The sequence below is a fragment of the Rhinopithecus roxellana genome, chromosome 14 (assembly GCF_007565055.1).
Source record: "Rhinopithecus roxellana isolate Shanxi Qingling chromosome 14, ASM756505v1, whole genome shotgun sequence".
Taxonomy (NCBI): domain Eukaryota; kingdom Metazoa; phylum Chordata; class Mammalia; order Primates; family Cercopithecidae; genus Rhinopithecus; species Rhinopithecus roxellana.
This window is the reverse complement of record NC_044562.1, coordinates 90,639,821-90,657,468: the sequence shown is the minus strand read 5'-3', so window position 1 is coordinate 90,657,468 and position 17,648 is coordinate 90,639,821. Positions and strand designations below refer to the sequence as shown.

The 17,648-nt window shown below is 39.1% G+C and overlaps 1 protein-coding gene across 12 annotated transcripts in view; it reads right to left on the bottom strand.

Annotated features, from left to right (window-relative positions):
- Nucleotides 1-412: 412 nt before the first annotated feature.
- Nucleotides 413-17,648, bottom strand: part of ABI2 (abl interactor 2) — a 115,163-nt gene continuing 97,927 nt past the window's right edge. For all 12 annotated transcript variants that reach the window (XM_010352619.2, XM_030916187.1, XM_030916189.1 and 9 more), the window contains one exon: nt 413-5,390. In XM_010352619.2, coding sequence (XP_010350921.1) covers nt 5,215-5,390 — 176 coding nt within the window. In that variant the 3' untranslated portion in view covers nt 413-5,214. The remainder of the gene's footprint in view (nt 5,391-17,648) is intronic.

The window sequence follows — 17,648 nt, the reverse complement described above, 5'->3', positions numbered from 1 at the left end:
TATAGCAACAAAGCACAGGCTAGCTAGTGGTTTGTCTTTTAGATTCACTTCTGACCAGTCTGCAATATTTTTTTAGTCAACACCTATCTTCGGTGTTTTAAAAAAAAAAAAAAACTGTACATTAACAAACAATTAAATTTGGAGGAAAGTGGTAAGAAAACCCCAGGTTCGAGTGGAGCAAAAACAGGATTAGAAAGTTCTTAATTAGGACAGCTGTCTTGAGGGAAGAAACTTGAGATCAAATTTAAAGCTGAACATTTTAAGTATCTGAAAATTTAAAAAGACTTCAGTAATAAAAAGCAGCTCCCTGGTTTAGAGCAACAGGAAAGTCAGATTATCCCTAACACGTAAACTCAGATACCACCTTAGAAAACGAGGTTATTTATACAAATAAGTTAACAAGACACCTGAATATACTTTGTGGGATTTTATTTAGATCAAGTTCTTAGTACACGGCAACAATTTCAAATACAATTAAAAAATTAAAAAGTGATGTTCCTCCGCTCATCTGGAGGTGTTTAATGGCACATAAGGAACATTACTGGCAACAGACTGCTCCCTCAAGTTCCCCTGGATGGTTTTTACTCAACTCATAATACCACCAACTCTCCCTCTGGAAGCTAAAAGTACAACTGGCCAGATCACAAACTGTTTACATTCTGTTTTGTAAGCCATTTTAAGAAATGTGCATGGACACAAAATATGATAAAAACTGCTTTTCCATAGAACTCTTAACTTGCAAAAGAGGTTTCATTTTAATGTGAAAATAAGCTTTTTTTGTTGGTTTTGTTTTTTTTTTTGTTTTTTTGTTTTTTTTTTACAAAAAACCTTAAGATATTCAGCAAGGATCATTTATACACAGCTAGGCCCTGTCGTTTTGTTGTAATTTTTTTTTTTTTTAGAATTACGAGATTCTCAATAAAATAGGAACAAAGGTCAGCACAAAGTAAACTTAAAGGTAATGAGCTCGATGCCTCCATTTTAATCACTTTTATAAGGCTCTCTCCAATAAGGCTGCTGTGCCGTGCTCCTGCCAGTGTTGAATTAATATAACATTTTTACTGCACACACCTTATGGGAAAGTGTTTATACTGAGTGTAGTTTTAGGAGGGATAAATGAAGATTATTTCCACAAATTAGTACACGCCTTATTAGTACACAACTCATGGTATTTACCAAAACATGGCATGTCTTTTCAAGTCTATTCCTGAAAACATCAAATAGAACTCTTAACTTTAAAGAAAAATATAGCACATTAAGACAGTTGTGGTGCAGTGGAAAACTGAGCACTGAGCACTGAGTGAGAATTCTTAACTAGCTGTTCATATGAAGAAGAAAACTCAACTCATCAGTCTAATGAGACAACCAGAAATTTAAAAATCTCATCTAGCTGAAATTCAGTGATTCTAGATCATATGAGGGAAATTGTCACCTTAACACCAATCAGGAGTTCCTGGCCAAAAAGACCAGAAGTGAACAGATCCCATTCTTTTCAAAGGCTTGTCAGTCACCTGCGAATTCCTCCATCAATACCTTTTTCAAAGGCAAAGGTGACCTGCAGGACATGTCATGCTCTCTCCACAAAGGAGAAAAGAAAAGGTAGTAAAAGATAAAAACAGTTCTTAATGCAGAAATGTCACCTACTAAAAGAAAATGAACATAAGATAAAAGCAAACTACCATCATTTTGATGCCTCCCTCCCAAAGAGAAAAATCTTTAGTTATCTTTATCTTCAACAACTAAACTGCCAAGGAGCGCAGATACAGTCCAGACATCATGGTAAAGATGCATAAAATATTCTCTAGCCGGATAATAAACACCAGCAGTAGGAAAAAGGAGGGGATGAAAATGTCTCACACCCAGTAACATTCAGGAACAGCTAAATTAGCAGGCCATTGTCAACTCTAAAATGGGAACAGCAGGCGCCTCCGAGGGAGATCGAAAGGAAGTAGCTAAATGATGGAAAATATTAAACAAGATAGCTTAGAAGATTCATATTTATTCCAAACGGCAGGCTGAATCAGATTTTGACACGTTGGCACTATTTCTGTTTCTGATTTATTGCTTTGGCCATAAGGTCAAAGGCAACAATGAAGTGTATTTTCATTAATATCCCCATGGACTTTCGAGTATTAATATGACAAAGAGACAACCTTTTTTTTTTTTAAGGGGATTGGACACACAAACTTCAGGAGGGAAGATTCCCCTCTCCCATTAGATTCCCTCTATCCTGATAAAATGGTTGCTTTATTGGTCAGATTTTAGACTTGGATTGTATATTAATAGTACACAGCATGTAAGATTTTCTGCATTCATTTGAAATTCCTAATACTAACCATCTTTTAATTTATAAAAACAAAGAGGGAAACTTACAATAAAACAAAAACTACTACCCTCACAGACGATTAATAGCATGCAATCTGTGAAATACTACATACATCAAAAGTCTCCAATTACTGTGCACCTGGCCCATCACACAGTATCCTTCCAAGACAATCTATAGAATTCAAAACTGTACAAAAATTTTAAAATATGCAGAAAACCCAAAAGGTATTGTTTGTAAAACAAAGATCACACACACACTAGTACTAAATAGGGAAAAAAAATCAGCAGACCCATGGACTCCCCCTGCTCCCAACCGCAGGTCTTCTGTATAAAGGACTTCACCAGTGTCTTCTGCACTCCCCCCATCCAGCAGGGGTCCAACAGACCAGCTGCATTCCTGCTGACTGCCACCAACTCTGTTTTCTGCATAGTTGTCTTCTCAGCTTCTGTAGTGGTGAGCTGTGGGACCTTTTTTTATTTTTTTGGATGGAGTCTCGCTCTGTCACCAGGGTGGAGTGCAGTGGCACAATCTCGGATCACTGCAACCTCCATCTCCCGGGTTTAAGCGATTCTCCTACCTCAGCCTCCCGAGTAGCTGGGACTACAGGTGTGCACCACCACACCCAGCTAATTTTTGTATTTTTCGTAGAGACAGGGTTTCCCCATGTTGGCTAGGATGGTCTCAATTTATTGACCTCATGATCCACCCGCCTCAGCCTCCCAAAGTGCTAGGATTACAGGCGTGAGCCACCACGCCCAGCCTGTGGGAACTATCTGTTGGATTTCAAGACAACCTCTGCCTCATTAATCCACTAAGCTTTCTCAGCAAAAAGCTGTTTAAATAAATAATGGGAACATCTAATTTCAAAACAGTTTTTCTAATTATAGACCAGTACACTAAGAAGAGCTTAACTTATCTAAGTATAGTCTAGTTTGGGTCCAAAATGGAGTTAAGGGCTCAGAGGACATTCAGGGCCATTACACTGCAGGAAAACAAGGAATAAGGGATGTAGAAATGACCTAAGAAAAGCATGAAGTGGAATGTATACTGGAGGCAAGTTAATGAAAGCTAATAAATACAAAGTGCTTGGAAAAATCTAAAAGCAAAATAGCTATTTTAACTTGCAATGCGTTAAAAACAACTTTAAAACCAAAAAATCTTGATAAGGAGACTCTATAGCGGGGTCTCAGTTAAAGGCTGATTTTTTATGCTCAGATAACATGTATAAGTGGAATATTAACTTCTGCCTCCTACACCATCTGAATTTCCTCACACACTACTACACTTGTTCATTTTTCAATCAAGTTACTCTTTCTGAATTTGTTCAAGACCTCATTTGAAATATATCCAGCTATTGCTTTTCCCCTTTCACCTAGCACAGGGCAGTTACCTGACAAAGCTCTATTCTGGCCAAGTCACTGGGACTGAGTAGAACCCACATTACGAGCTCTGGACCTGAACAGGAGCTGGCCCACCATCACAGTGACCGCCTACGAAGAGACAAGCCCCCCTGGATTTTTTTCAATATTTCTTATACTGACTACAGTAGTGATGATTAAAGCCATGTGCCCTATAGACTCCATTGAATTTGAAGCTGTATTTATTGTACAGATGGGGGAAATGTGTTTTATTGTGTCAGTTACATTAATTTTTAGCAATGTGATTAGATACATATTTCGGCCTATTTATCTTATTCATTATATTCTTAGTTTGAGATGGGTTTGAATTCTGACTAACAGCAGCTACTTAAGAATTCAATCATACAAAATCAGGAGAGAATTACCTTTTCTACAGCTAAGCGAGTCAATGATACAGCAGCAACTAATACTGGCCATTAATAATGTCCAGAGAGCACATTAGCAAACCTTTTACTCCCAGTGACTGTCAAGAGACTTGAAAATAACTACTATTCTCTTCCAAAGTAGAATAGCGCTTTTCTAAATAGTGAAAGAAATGATAGTCAGTTGGTCTGAACTCCAAGATCCTACTCCTCAAAACAGCACTGAAGGCAGGGGTTCAGGATGCCTGCTAAGAGCATTTCCACAGTTCAAGTCTCTTCAGAACTTTAGGGACCTTCATGTCTAGCTTCACATGCCCACCTCCACACATGAACCAGAATACCACCCTTCACATCTGGGTACACTGGCCATTAGCAACAATACAGTCTCATGCAGCAGCACATTAAAATCAAACGGGTGGCAATCATTCACTACCCTTAGAGTGTTGGGAGACTTTCACATTTCATCATCCTTATAATCCACAAACTGAGAAACATGAAAGGATGCAAGTGAGTTCAGCATTCACTCATTTGGTGCGCTTAAGTGCTGAGAGAATGCAGAATTTACAGTGTTACAGAAGAAAAAAGCCATCTGAAATAATTGTAAAAATGGTTAAGTGTGGTATTTAAATATTGGTTCCCTCCTCTTCATACAGTGGAAGAAAAGGAGGGGCTAGGGTACCCACTGGGCCATGAGGTTAACCCCTTAGCACAGGCAATGAAGAACATCCAATGCCACAGATTCTGCAGGAGGAGAAATCCCAAGGGTATACAGTATTCCTGAGAAAGATCCCAGATTTTTCTGAATCAGTCTTAATCTGATTTTGTTTTGGCTACACAGTTACGTTGTTATACCTTTGACGTATACAAAAATGGTTATTTTATTTCAATCCAGACAGCTCAGCATTGTACAAAGGATGGCAGAAAGATCCATTTGTTCAGACTCAGCTTGCTTTTTTTGTTTTTAATACTGGGGGATAAACCAAAAGAAAGTGTAATTTTTATCATTTGTATCCTTCATTCTACTCTACTGGAGTGGAATCCCCAGGGCCTTCAGATAATCTGGGAAGACCTGACTATTTCTGTGAGGCAAGCACAGCCCTGCCGAGCTTTACTCAGAATAATGCATGATAGACTCAACATAATTCCCAGGAAAAAGCCCAGTCACTCCATTCATAACTCCCTCATACCAACCATCGTCATTCTTCTTGATGACATAAATAATGGCTCCTTCCTGAAAGGACAGCTCATCTTCCTTGTCTTTTGTATAGTCATAAATTGCCACAACTAGGAGGGAAGAAAACAAAATAGGATGTGAAAGAGAGTAATAGTCCTAGAAAGACAGAACCAAGCCGATGAATATCTATCCTTTCCCAAATCCTGCAGCACTCAAACATGGTGACTTTCTAAACATTTAATTGAATGTGCTTTTGATTACCTTTCAAGAGCCTACAGGGAAGTACCTCATTGAAGAGGTACACAATCTTAGAATCAAGAAAGATGGCTGTTTCTTCATTTGAGTTTGTGTTGAGATACCATATTGTTTTGTTTTGTTTTAAAAAAGCTTTTCTTTACCTTAGAAGTATACTAGGGCAATGAGATACACTATGAGAGGCAAGTGAGAAACCAGACAGACTAATGGAGCAGCAGATTGCTGTCTCCTTTATTACTCTCTCTGAAGCCTATGTCTCTTCACTAAGTAGAATGGTGGTTGAATTAAATGTCTGAGTTGAGTTAAACGTATGAATGATGGGAGTCCGCTACATATATTCTTTCAAACCATATGCTGCATTATGTCACCAATTTAATATAACCATAACAACAGTCTAAGAGTGCCAAGAAAATCAGATACCTATAAGCTCTCCTGTGATTTTCATTGCTTAAATCACTTGGTAACTTGGCTCTTTCGGCCATTATCTGAGTGGTTATTTCAACTGTTATCTTATTTCAACCAGATAATCTCTGGTTCCCAAGTATTGTATCAAATTCAACAGTTTAGTTATACTGGGCTGCCCTGTAACTTGCTCAAATCCACTTGAAGAGTTATCCTTTGCTCCAACCTCTTCATCTCCTGTACCTTTTTTATACCACTCAATGAAATCTCCACCTATCCATTGTTCCGAGACAAATACACCGTCTTTGTTAGTTTCTCATGCAACCTTGTGTCTCACATAAATAAATGAGAAACAAATTACAACAGGGACTTCTGATATAATGTAATGTGCCCTAAAGAAAATTCATTTCTGGCCTGTTTTAATAAAAATTAAATAGCTTCCTTAAATTGTGAATATTTTCCATTATAGTGATATTGTAGGAACACCAGAATTTTCTTTTTTTTTTTTTTTGAGACAGTCTCACTCTTATCGCCCAGGCTGGAGTGCAGTGGTGCGATCTCAGCTCCCTGCAACCTCCGCATCCCAGGTTCAAGCCATTCTCCTGCCTCAGCCTCCCAAGTAGCTGGGACTACAGGTGCCCACCACCATGCCCAGCTAACTTTTGTATTTTTAGTAGAGACAGAGTTTTGCCATGTTGGCCAAGCTGGTCTTGAACTCCTGACCTCAGGTGATCCACTTGCCTCGGCCTCCCAAAGTGCTGGGATTACAGGCGTGAGCCACCTGCACCCAGCCAGAAAATACTTTAGAGGATCCTTGCTGCGAAGAGATCAGTGTGCATTTCTCAATATATAACCAAATGCCTGAACACAATCAAATGTAGTTAAACGGCATACAAGTTTAAATATAAGAAAATACAAAAAAACCCAGAAAATACAATTTAGAATATTTAGCATTTCTAGTCAACCTAATATTTTCTAGTGTTTTTTTTTTTTTTTTTTTTTTTTAAGGAAAGAGAACATTCCTGATGCTTAAAGAAATGCAAATCCAGCCAGGCGCGGTGGCTCACAACTGTAATCTCAGTACTTCAGGAGGCTGAGGCGGGTGGATCACGAGGCCAGGAGATCCAGACCATCCTGGCTAACACGGTGAAACCCTGTCTCTATTAAAAATACAAAAAAATTACCCGGGTGTGCTGGCGGGCACCTGTAATCCCAGCTACCCGGGAGGCTGGGGCTGGAGAATGGTGTGAACCCGGGAGGCGGAGCTTGCAGTGAGCCCAGATCATGCCACTGCGCTCCAGCCTGGGCGACAGAGCAAGACTCCATCTCAAAAAAAAAAAAAAAAAGGAAGAAAGAAAGAAATGCAAACCCTTGGCCAGGCACAGTGGCTCATGCCTGTAATCCCAACACTTTAGGAGGCCGAGGCAGGAGGATTGCTCAGAAGTTCGAGACCAGCCTGGCCAACATGGTGAAACCCGTCTCTACTAAAAATACAAAAATTAGCCGAGCATGGTGTTGGGCGCCTGTAATCCCAGCTACTCGGGAGGCTGAGGCAGGAGAATTGCTTGAGTGAGCTGAGATCGCACCACTTCCCTCCAGCCTCGGTGACAGAGCGAGGCACTTGTCTCAAAAAAGAAAAATAAGAGAAAGAAAAAGAAATGCAAACCCATGAAAAGTAATGCAGAAGAGAATATGAAGCCTGTTGTAACATGCTTTGAAGTGGAAAGTTAGTAAGCTCTATGCACATTCATTTTCTTCTTTAAAATGTAGAAACTGCCAGCCTGAGCAACATGGCAAAACCCCATCTCTACAAAAAAAAAAAAAAAAAAAAATACAAAAAAAAAATTAGCCTGGCATGGTAGCACGTGCCTGTGGTCCCAGCTACTTGGGAGAATCACCTGAGCTCAGCAAAGTTGAGGCTGAAATAAGCCGTGATTGTCCCACTGCACTCTAGCCTGGGTAACAGAGTGAGACTCTGTCTCAAAACAAATCAAAAGTAGAAACTGGATTAGACAGAATTTACACTAAACATGATTCCAGAGACTCTGTTTATAGTGGTATAAAGCTGAGAGTTTTAACAACTGTTCAGTTTTTTCTTTTGCCAAAATTAGTATTCACTATTTTAAAATTAACTTTTTCAAAAATCAGAAATATGCTAAGAATATTCATTTTCTGGCTGGGCACTGGGGCTCACACCTATAATCCCAGAACTTTGGGAGGCCGAGGCAGGAGAATCACTTGAGGCCATGAGTTCAAGACTAGCCTGGGAAACATAGCAAAACCCTGTCTCTAAAAAAAATAAAAACAATAAATTAGCCAGGCATGGTGGTACACATCTGTGGTCCCAGCTACTTGGGAGGCTGAGGCAGGAGGACTGCTTGAGCCCAGGAGGTTGAGGTTGCAGTGAGCAGTGAATGTACCACTGCACTCCAGCCCAGAGAACAAGACCCTGTCTCTAAAAAACATAAGTAATGTTTAAACAAATATTCATTTTCACTCCAGGGAAAGATATATACCAGTAGTTCACTTCATCTAATTCTTTACCGTAAAGCTATTCATCAAAAAGGAAAATACACTTGATTGAGTGCAACAAACTTTTATCGAAGTAACTTCAGAGTGGTGTAATAAAGTATCTTACTCTGTTTTCACCAATATTCAAAATACTGATGTTGAGAAATGTAAAATCTGTCTAGATTTTATTTAGTCTGGAAAATTGGTTTTGGCAATAGTGAAGAAAGTCATTTTTTGCAATTATGCATGTATATCACATGTAGTGTCAAAATCACATGGGGAACTATGCACATTCAAAATCACATGGGAGCACATGTAAGAAAAAACTTAAAATGCTAAACATCTGGTTTTTGTGCAGTTATGATTGAAACAGAAAAGGACTCACGTTGTTTTTCTAAATGTTTCTGCTAAAATAAAAATACATTCTACATTTCAAAGTACATTGTTCATATTTAGCATTTCAATTGAAGACGTTCTAGAATATTTTATGAAGGTCTGTAAAACTGAACAAAACTTCTTAACTTAAATGTTTCTCTTTTGAATTTTAATCCTATAATTTTATACAAAGTATGCTGCAGAGTTAAAGATAAGCAAAGAATAATGGTACCATACCATTAGAAAAGGACCCAGATTGGGCCGGGCACCGTGCCTTGTGCCTCCAGCACTTTGGGAGACCAAGGCAGGTGGATCACAAGGTCAGGTTCGAGACCAGCCTGGCCAATATGGTGAAACCCCACCTCTACTAAAAATGCAGAAATTAGCAGGCATGGTGGCAGGCGCCTGTAGTCCCAGCTACTCAGGAGGCTGAGGCAGGAGAATGGCGTGAACCCAGGAGGCGGAGCTTGCAGTGAGCGGAGATCGCGCCACTGCACTCCAGCCTGGGCAACAGAGCGAGACTCCGTCTCAAAAAAAAAAAAAAAAGGACCCAGATTATCTTCTCTCTTCTAAAGTAAGTAAATTGAAACAAAGAGGAGGGATCTAAACATAAAACTCTCTACACTATAAACTCCTGGAGGTAAGGGCCTATCACTTACTCATCTCTGTGTATCCCTAGTATCCAACACAAGGCCTAGCTTTTTGGATACTTCTAAATACATCTATATATTATTCAGTTACAGAGTCAGTAATAAATGTAACTTAAATACATATTGGGGGAAAAATTAAGGTGTTACTAAAATAACAATGTAAAACAAAAAGGTCCAAAAGGAGTATGTTACATAGAAGTGACTGATCTGAACTAAAAAGACTGACCACACCAAATATTGTAGCAATTAAGCACCCAAAACTAGCAAGGCACTGGAAAAATCAAATGCTAGTAAGATTATCCATTTCAATATATCATTTGTATTAAATTACATATTGTGAGTTGACACCATTTTATTTATATGGAAATGAAAAGTTCATCCTAAGCCAGCAAAACATTTAATATACTTTGGAATTTATGTTATAAGCTGCCCTGAGGTACAGCAAAGTTAACCTGGACACTATCAGTGAAGAGTTGGTTAAAACACTTAACAATGTATTCTAAGAAATGTTTTAGAACCCACTGGAGATGCTGTTTCTATGAAAATAATGCTGCTTAACTAATACAGCCATATTCCTTCTGTCCCTACCACTCTAATGAAACTATTCACTTGAAAAAAAAAACTGGCCTTCTACTTTTGAGCCTCTTCCCAGTTCTTTGCCTAATGTTCCTGTAGTGTTTGGCAATGATATTTCCTCTGCCTGCTTCTTGACATTTTCCTCCATGGCTTCCATGACAGTGTCTTCTCCCAGTTCTCTGATTACTACGCTTATGTGGAGCCAATTATTCTGCTTAAGTGGAACTAGGAATCATCTTTGCCTTCCCCCGACTCACCTTCCCCCACATCCCCAAGTCCTGTTAATTCCACCTTCTAAATCTCCCAAATACCAACACTTCTCTCCATCATCATGGTCACTGCCCTAGTCAGTGCACCCATCTCTAAAATTGATTACATTTATCACTCAGGGTACCTGAAGATTTTCTAAGCAGTATGGACAGCAGATAGTTTTACAGAGACTCTCAAGATTTTTTTTCTTTTTATTGAGACAGGGTCTTACTGTTGCCCAGGCAGTGGTGCAATCACAGCTCACTGCAGCCTTCAAACTCCTGGGCTCAGGTGATGCTCCCACCTCAGCCTCCGGAGTAGCTGGAACTACAGGCATGCACCACCATGTCTGGCTAAGTTTTCTATTTTTTTGTAGAGACAGGGGTATCGCCATATTGCCCAGGCTGGTCTTGAACTTCTGGTCTCAAGCAATCCACCGGCCTCAGCCTCTTAAAAGTGCTGGGATTACAGGTGTGAGCCGCCACATGCACCTGGCTCTCTTTCTAGATTTTTTTTTTTTTAGACAGAGTCTCACTCTGTTGCCAGGCTGGAGTGCAGTGGCAAGTGATCTCAGCTCACTGCAAGCTCCGCCTCGTGGGTTCAAGTATTCTCCTGCCTCAGCCTCCAGAGTAGCTGGGACTACAGGCATGCACCACCACGCCCAGCTAATTTTTGTACTTGTGGTAGAGGCGGGGTTTCACCATGTTGGCCAGATGGTCTCGATCTCTTGACCTGGTAATCTGCCCACCTTGGCCTCCCAAAGTGCTGGGATTACAGGCGTAAACCACCATGCCCGGCCTCTTTCTAGATTTTCTCATCTTAAGTACTGCTTTCTAAAATTGATCTGCTTGAGATCATATCTTCAGTCAAGCAGTCATAAAAGTTTTTACATCTTTTTTGTCCTTCTACTTAAAAAAAGTACAGTGGTGCACTGTCTTAAAGTACAAAACACTGGGTGCCAAAGGGACCATTCAAAATAATGGTGTTCATATTAAAAGAATTACTCCACCGAGTAACTCAATCCATTTGCAAATCAGGTGGCTCTTATTCCTTTGCTTTTAACAAAATTTAAGAAAAGACCTTGATGATACATCATCAAACATGATTTTTGAAGATAGGTTATTTGATTTTTGGCAAATAACTTTGAAAAGTGGAGTAACAATGCCACTTGAAACATCCTTCTGTTTGCATCTGCTTATTATGTGAACAATGTTTTCAGCACCACTACCTCGGTTGAGGCCCTTATGCCTTGCTTCAAAGTTTATCCAAAATGGTCTTTACAACTCCTACTTTTCCCCTCCAATGCACTTTACACTATTATCATGTATCTCCAAAAAAATTACATAAGTAGATGAGATATTATCATTAACCTTTATAAAAATTCTTCATAATTTCCCTCTACTACCAGATTTTTTTTTAATCCAACACCTTGGCATTGTCATTTTTAGCAACCCACCACCTAATTACAGTTTATTCCCTTTGTGTGCTCATATCACCCTCTCTCCCTACAACCCACCCCCACCCTCATGCACTGGACACTGCTCTGCCCCAAACAGCCATGCCCTCTCACTCAGGTGATTCCCTCAGCTTGGAAGGCCCTTTCTTTTTTTCTCTCTTCTCTGCCTGAGAAACTCCTATTCATCATTCAAGGCACTACAAATGCCATGTTCTCTGAGAAGCTTTCTAGGAATCCCCCAAAAATAATTAATGGCACTATTCATTTCTTAACAATCATTAATAGAGCTTCCATGATGCCTTTTAGAGGTACGAAGATAAACCAGATAAGGGACTGTCACAGTCTTGTGAAGACAGAAATGTTATCTGACAATTCCTATATATCATTTATACTTCTAGCTAAAAGTTGTATCACTGAGCCAGAAGAACAAAAGAATAGATGGTTTATAAAAGTTAAGAGATACAAAATGGGTGTAAAAAAGAAGTTTTCCAGGGAGGACTTAATGCTTATAAACTGTAAAGCCAAGACTCAATCCTAGGTCTGCCAGATGCCAGAGCTCAAGTTTAGGACAATGGTTAAGAGTGTGGGGTCTACAGTTACAACACCCAGTCAAATCCCAATGCTAACACTTAACTATTATAGTTTACAGTACATACTTAACTTTCCTAGGCTTCTTTTTATTCAACTATATAATGGGAATTATAGAGCTAACATCTCAACGCATTTTTTTTTCCTTTTTTTTTTTGGAGATGGAGTTTTACTCTTGTTGTCCAGGCTGGAATGCAATGGCGCGATCTCAGCTCTCTGCAACCAGGGTTCAAGCAATTCTCCTGCCTTAGCCTCCCGAGTAGCTGGGATTACAGGCATGCGTCACCATGCCCAGCTAATTTTGTTATTTTTAGTAGAGACGGGGTTTCTCCATGTTGGTCAGGCTGGTCTTGAACTCCCAACCTCAGGTGTTCGGCCTGCCTCAGCCTCCCGAAGTGCTGGGATTACAGGTGTGAGCCACCGCACCCAGCCCAAAGCATTCTTATATTAAACAAGGCAATCCACATAAAATACAAAGCACAGGCCCGGCACAGTGGCTCACGCCTGTAATCCCAGCACTTTGGGAGGCTGAGGCAGGCGGATCACAAGGTCAGGAGATCTAGACCATCCTGGCTAACACGGTGAAATCCCGTCTCTACTAAAAATATAAAAAAACTAGCCAGGCGTGGTGGTGGGCACCTGTAATCCCACCTACTCGCGAGGCTGAGGCAGGAGAATGGTGTGAACCCAGGAGGTGGAGCTTGCAGTGAGCCAGGATTACGACACTGCATTCCAGCCTGTGCCACAGAGAGAGACTCTGTCTCAAAAAAAAAAAAAAAAAAATACAAAGCACATGGCCTTGTACATGGTAAATATTATATATATTTAGCTTCTTTTATAATAACTGCTATGACACACTGTCTTTTCTGTAACAGTGTAACACTTTGTGCTACATTCTGTAACATTTTATCTTTGAACTTCAATTTCCTAGTTTGCAAAATGGAGAGACCACTTTACATATGCAGTAAGTCCTTCATTATGCTAGGCACATAAGAATACATGAAAATATCTGTTCTCTACCCAAGTTGAACCAAGATGCATACTTATACACATTATCCCTACATGGCTAGTAGGAGCAGTGATCAATGATCACAATAAACCTTTTCCTATGGCAGTGGTTCTCAACCTTGGAATTATGTGAGGAACTTTTAAAAAGTCTGATGCCTGGGTCCTACTTCCAGAGATCCTGATTTAATGGGTATGGAGGTCTAAACATATTAAATGCTTCTCAGGTGATTCTAATATGCAGGCAGGGTTAAGACCCAGATCTTGAGGTCTCAGATAACAAAATGAGTCATTAGGCAACAGCCTTAACATTTATGCACACTCAGAAAAGCAATCACAAGTTAACCACAGTTGTTTTTGTTTGCTTGTCACAAAGGATACAAAAAGTGGAACTTATTTGGTGTTCACGTTTTGAAAGACTTAAACATACCAGAAATAAGCCAAACTTTGAAAACATCTTAGGGAAATGTGTTCAGCCATATTCGTTCAAACTTTTAAAGAGTTAGTTGGACAGAAACGCTTACTTTCTTCTCCTACAAGTCTCTCAGATTTTTACATGTCCACAGAAGCGTCATTTTTTAAAAGCAAACCTTTCATTGTACTTTTCTCGTAAGGAATAACCTAAGCTGGTTTTTCAGAGCTGCAAAACTGTCATCACTTTGCCTAGAGCTACGGAATTTGTAAAATGTGTCAATGCCCAGGGCCACACCCTAGTGTAGCAACTTGGGCATCATTTTCTCCCCTTAAAATTGCTTTTAAGGTGTAATTCAGACAAAAACACAACCACTTAGATGTAGACTTGGATGAGTTTTGACAAATGTATACAACTGTATAACCATCACCACAATCATCATATAGAATACGTCCACCATGTCAAAGTTTCCCCTATGCCCTGATATAGTCAACTTCCTTCACCCACCAGCAATGGTGCCTGGAAATCATTGATCTAATTTCTTTTAGATGGAATCAAAGTATGGGTCTTTTGTGTCTTCTTTCATTAGCATAACACTTTTAAGATCCATCCATATTGCTGCCTATACAAGTAGTTTGTTCCTTTTTGCTGCTAAATAGTTTTCTATTAATTGGATGGATACTCCAGAATTATTCAGTCACCAAGTGAAAGACATCTGGGTTGTTTCCAGGTATTGGCTACTATAAACAAAGCAGCTATGAACATCTGAGTTCAAGTGTTTGTGTCAACATATGTCTCCATACCTCTTAAGTAAATACACAGGAAGGGAATGCTAGATCAGATGGTCTAACATGTCTAACTTCTTAGGAAACTGCCAACTGTTTTCCAAAGTGGCTGAAACATTTTGCATTCTCACCAGCAATGTGTAACAGTTCAAGTTTCACCATGCCTTCCCCAACACTTATTGTCAGTGTTTTTACCAGTAGTGATTTCAGAGGGTATGTATTAATAGTAGTATTTAGTTTGGTTCACTGTAGCTTTAGTTTGCATTTCCCTAATATCTAATACTGTTGAGCATCTTTTCATGTTACGTGCCATTCATTCATCTATTTGGTGAAATGTGCTTCAATCTTTTCCTTTTTCTACAAGTTGTCTCTTTACTGAGTTATTTTTCAAATATTTCTCCCAGTTTACGGCTTGCTTTGTCATTTTCTTAACATTGTCTTTTGAAGAAATGTTTAATGAGGTTCAGTTTATTAGTTTTTTTCTTTTATGCTTCATGTATTCTATGTGTTCTCCACAAAATGTTTTTTCTAATCCAAGATCACAAAGATTTCCTCCTATATTGTCCTCCAGACGTTTTATAGCTTAGTTTTTACATTCAGGTCTAAAATCCATTTCAAGTTAATTTTTCCATATGGTAAGTAAGGTTGGAGGTCCATATTTTCCAAGTGGATATTCAACTGTTCTTGAACTATTTGTTAAAAACACTATCCTTCCTCCCCACCGGCCCCCCGAATTACCTTTGGCACCTTTATCAAAATATATGGACCTATTTCTGGGTTCTAGATTATAGTCCACTGATTTATGTTTCTACAATTATACCAGCACTATACCATCTTGGATATTGAAGATTTATAGAACCTTGAAATCAGGTAGTTTAAATCTTCCAACATTAGTCTTCTTCAAAACTGTTTTGACTATTAATTAGGTCTTTTGCATTTCCATATAACATTTAGAATCCCCTGGTACATTTCTCTAAAATAGATTGCTGGAATTTTTATTGGGATTGCATCAATCTGTAGTTCAATGTGAGGAAAATCAGTCTCTTAACCATAATGATCAAAGATCATGGTACATGTCTCAATTAACTTAAGGCCTTCATTCATTTCTCTTCATGTTTTACAGTTTTGTCATATAGGTCTTACATATATTTTATTTAATCCCAAGTACTTCATATTTTTTGTTATAAACGGTACTGCTTTGTAAATTTCTATGTCAAATTGTTTGTTGCTAGTATTCAAAAATGCAATTAATCTTGTATAATGACTTCCTAGCCTTCAATCTTGCTAATAAGCTTAGTGTTTTTCTTTGGAGTGCAGTGGCACAATCTCAGCTCACTGCACCCTGCGCCTCCTCCTGGGCTCAAGCAATTCTCCTACCTCAGCTTCCCGAATAGTTGGGCCTACAGGTGTGTGCCACCGCACCCAGCTAATTTTTGTATTTTTTATTATTGACTGATTGGAGTGCAGTGGCACGATTTTGACTCACTGCAACCTCCACCTCCCGGCCTCAAGCGATTCTCCCACTTTAGTTTCCCGAGTAGTTAGAACTAAAGGCGTGTGCCACCACACCCAGATAATTTTTGGGGGCTTGTTATCACATTTTGACATGTTGCCCAGGCTGGTCTCGAACTTCTAGGCTCAAGTGATCCGCCCACCTCGGCTTCCCAAAGTGCTGGAATTACAGGCACGTGCCACTGTGCCCAGCCATAAGCTTGCTTTTTTTTTTTTTTTTTTTTTTTGAGATAGAGTTTTGCTCTGTTGCCCAGGCTGGAGTGCAGTGGCGCGATCTCGGCTCACTGCAAGGTCTGCCTCCCGGGTTCACATCATTCTTCTGCCTCAGCCTCCCAGGTAGCTGAGACTATAGGCACCCGCCACCACGCCCGGCTAATTTTTTGTATTTTTAGTAGAGACGGGGTTTCACCGTGTTAGCCAGGATGGTCTCGATCTCCTGACCTCGTGATCCACCCGCCTCGGCCTCCTAAAGTGCTGGGATTACAGGCGAGAGCCACCACGCCTGGCGATTTCTTAGCATTTGCTACATATAAGATCATATCTTCTACAAATCTGCAAATGAAGTTTTTTTGGTTTGGCTTTTTTTTTTTTTTTTTTTTTTGCCTTATTGCACTAACTGGCACCTCCGAATGAACAGGAAAGATGAGAGCAGACATCACTGCCTTGTACCTGACCTTAGAAGGTGTACTATTCAGTTTTCATACTTTAGTATTAGCTGTAGGTTTTTCACAGATACCTTTGTTCAGGCTGAAGAAGTTCCATTCTATTCCTAATTTTCTAGAATTTCTATCACGAATAGGAGTTGTGTACTATCAAAATAACTTTTTCTGTGTCAACTGAAATGATCATATTTTTTTCCTTTTAATTTGTGAAAATCGTGAATTACATGGACTGATTTTTCAAATGTTAAATTAATCTTGCATTCCTGTTATAAATTCCACCTAGTCATGATGTATTATCCTTTTCATGTACTGCTGGATTTCATGAGTAAAAATCTTAAGAATTTGTGTGTCTATGTTTATGAGCAATAACAATCTGTAGTTTTCTCTTTTTATGTCTGTAATTTTGATATCAAGGTAATGTTGGCCTTATAAAACCAAGTGAAAAGTATCCCCTCCACTTCTATTTTCTGGAAAGTTTATACAGTGTTGTTATTTCTTCCTTAAATGGTTGACAGAACTTCCAGTGAAGCCATCTGTGCCTGGAGTTTTCTTTGTGGGAAGGTTTTCAACTACAAACTCAATTTCTTCAAAATATATAGGGTTATTCATGTTATCCTTTTTTTTTTTTTTAACCTATTTCTTTTTAACTAAGCTTTGGTATAACAGTTTGTATCTTTTAGAGAATCTGTCCATTTCATCGAAGTTGCTAAATGAATAGTGATAACCTTACTCATTTATCTTTTTAATATCTGTAGACTCTGTGATTATGTACCCTCTTCCATTCCTGATCGTGGTAACTTGCAACCTCTCTCCTATCAAATGCTTTCTCTCCTAATATATCCATTCGATGCTATAAATTTCCTCTAAGTACTGTATCCTACACATTTTAATACAGTATATATTTATTTTCATTAAGTTAAAAATATTCTC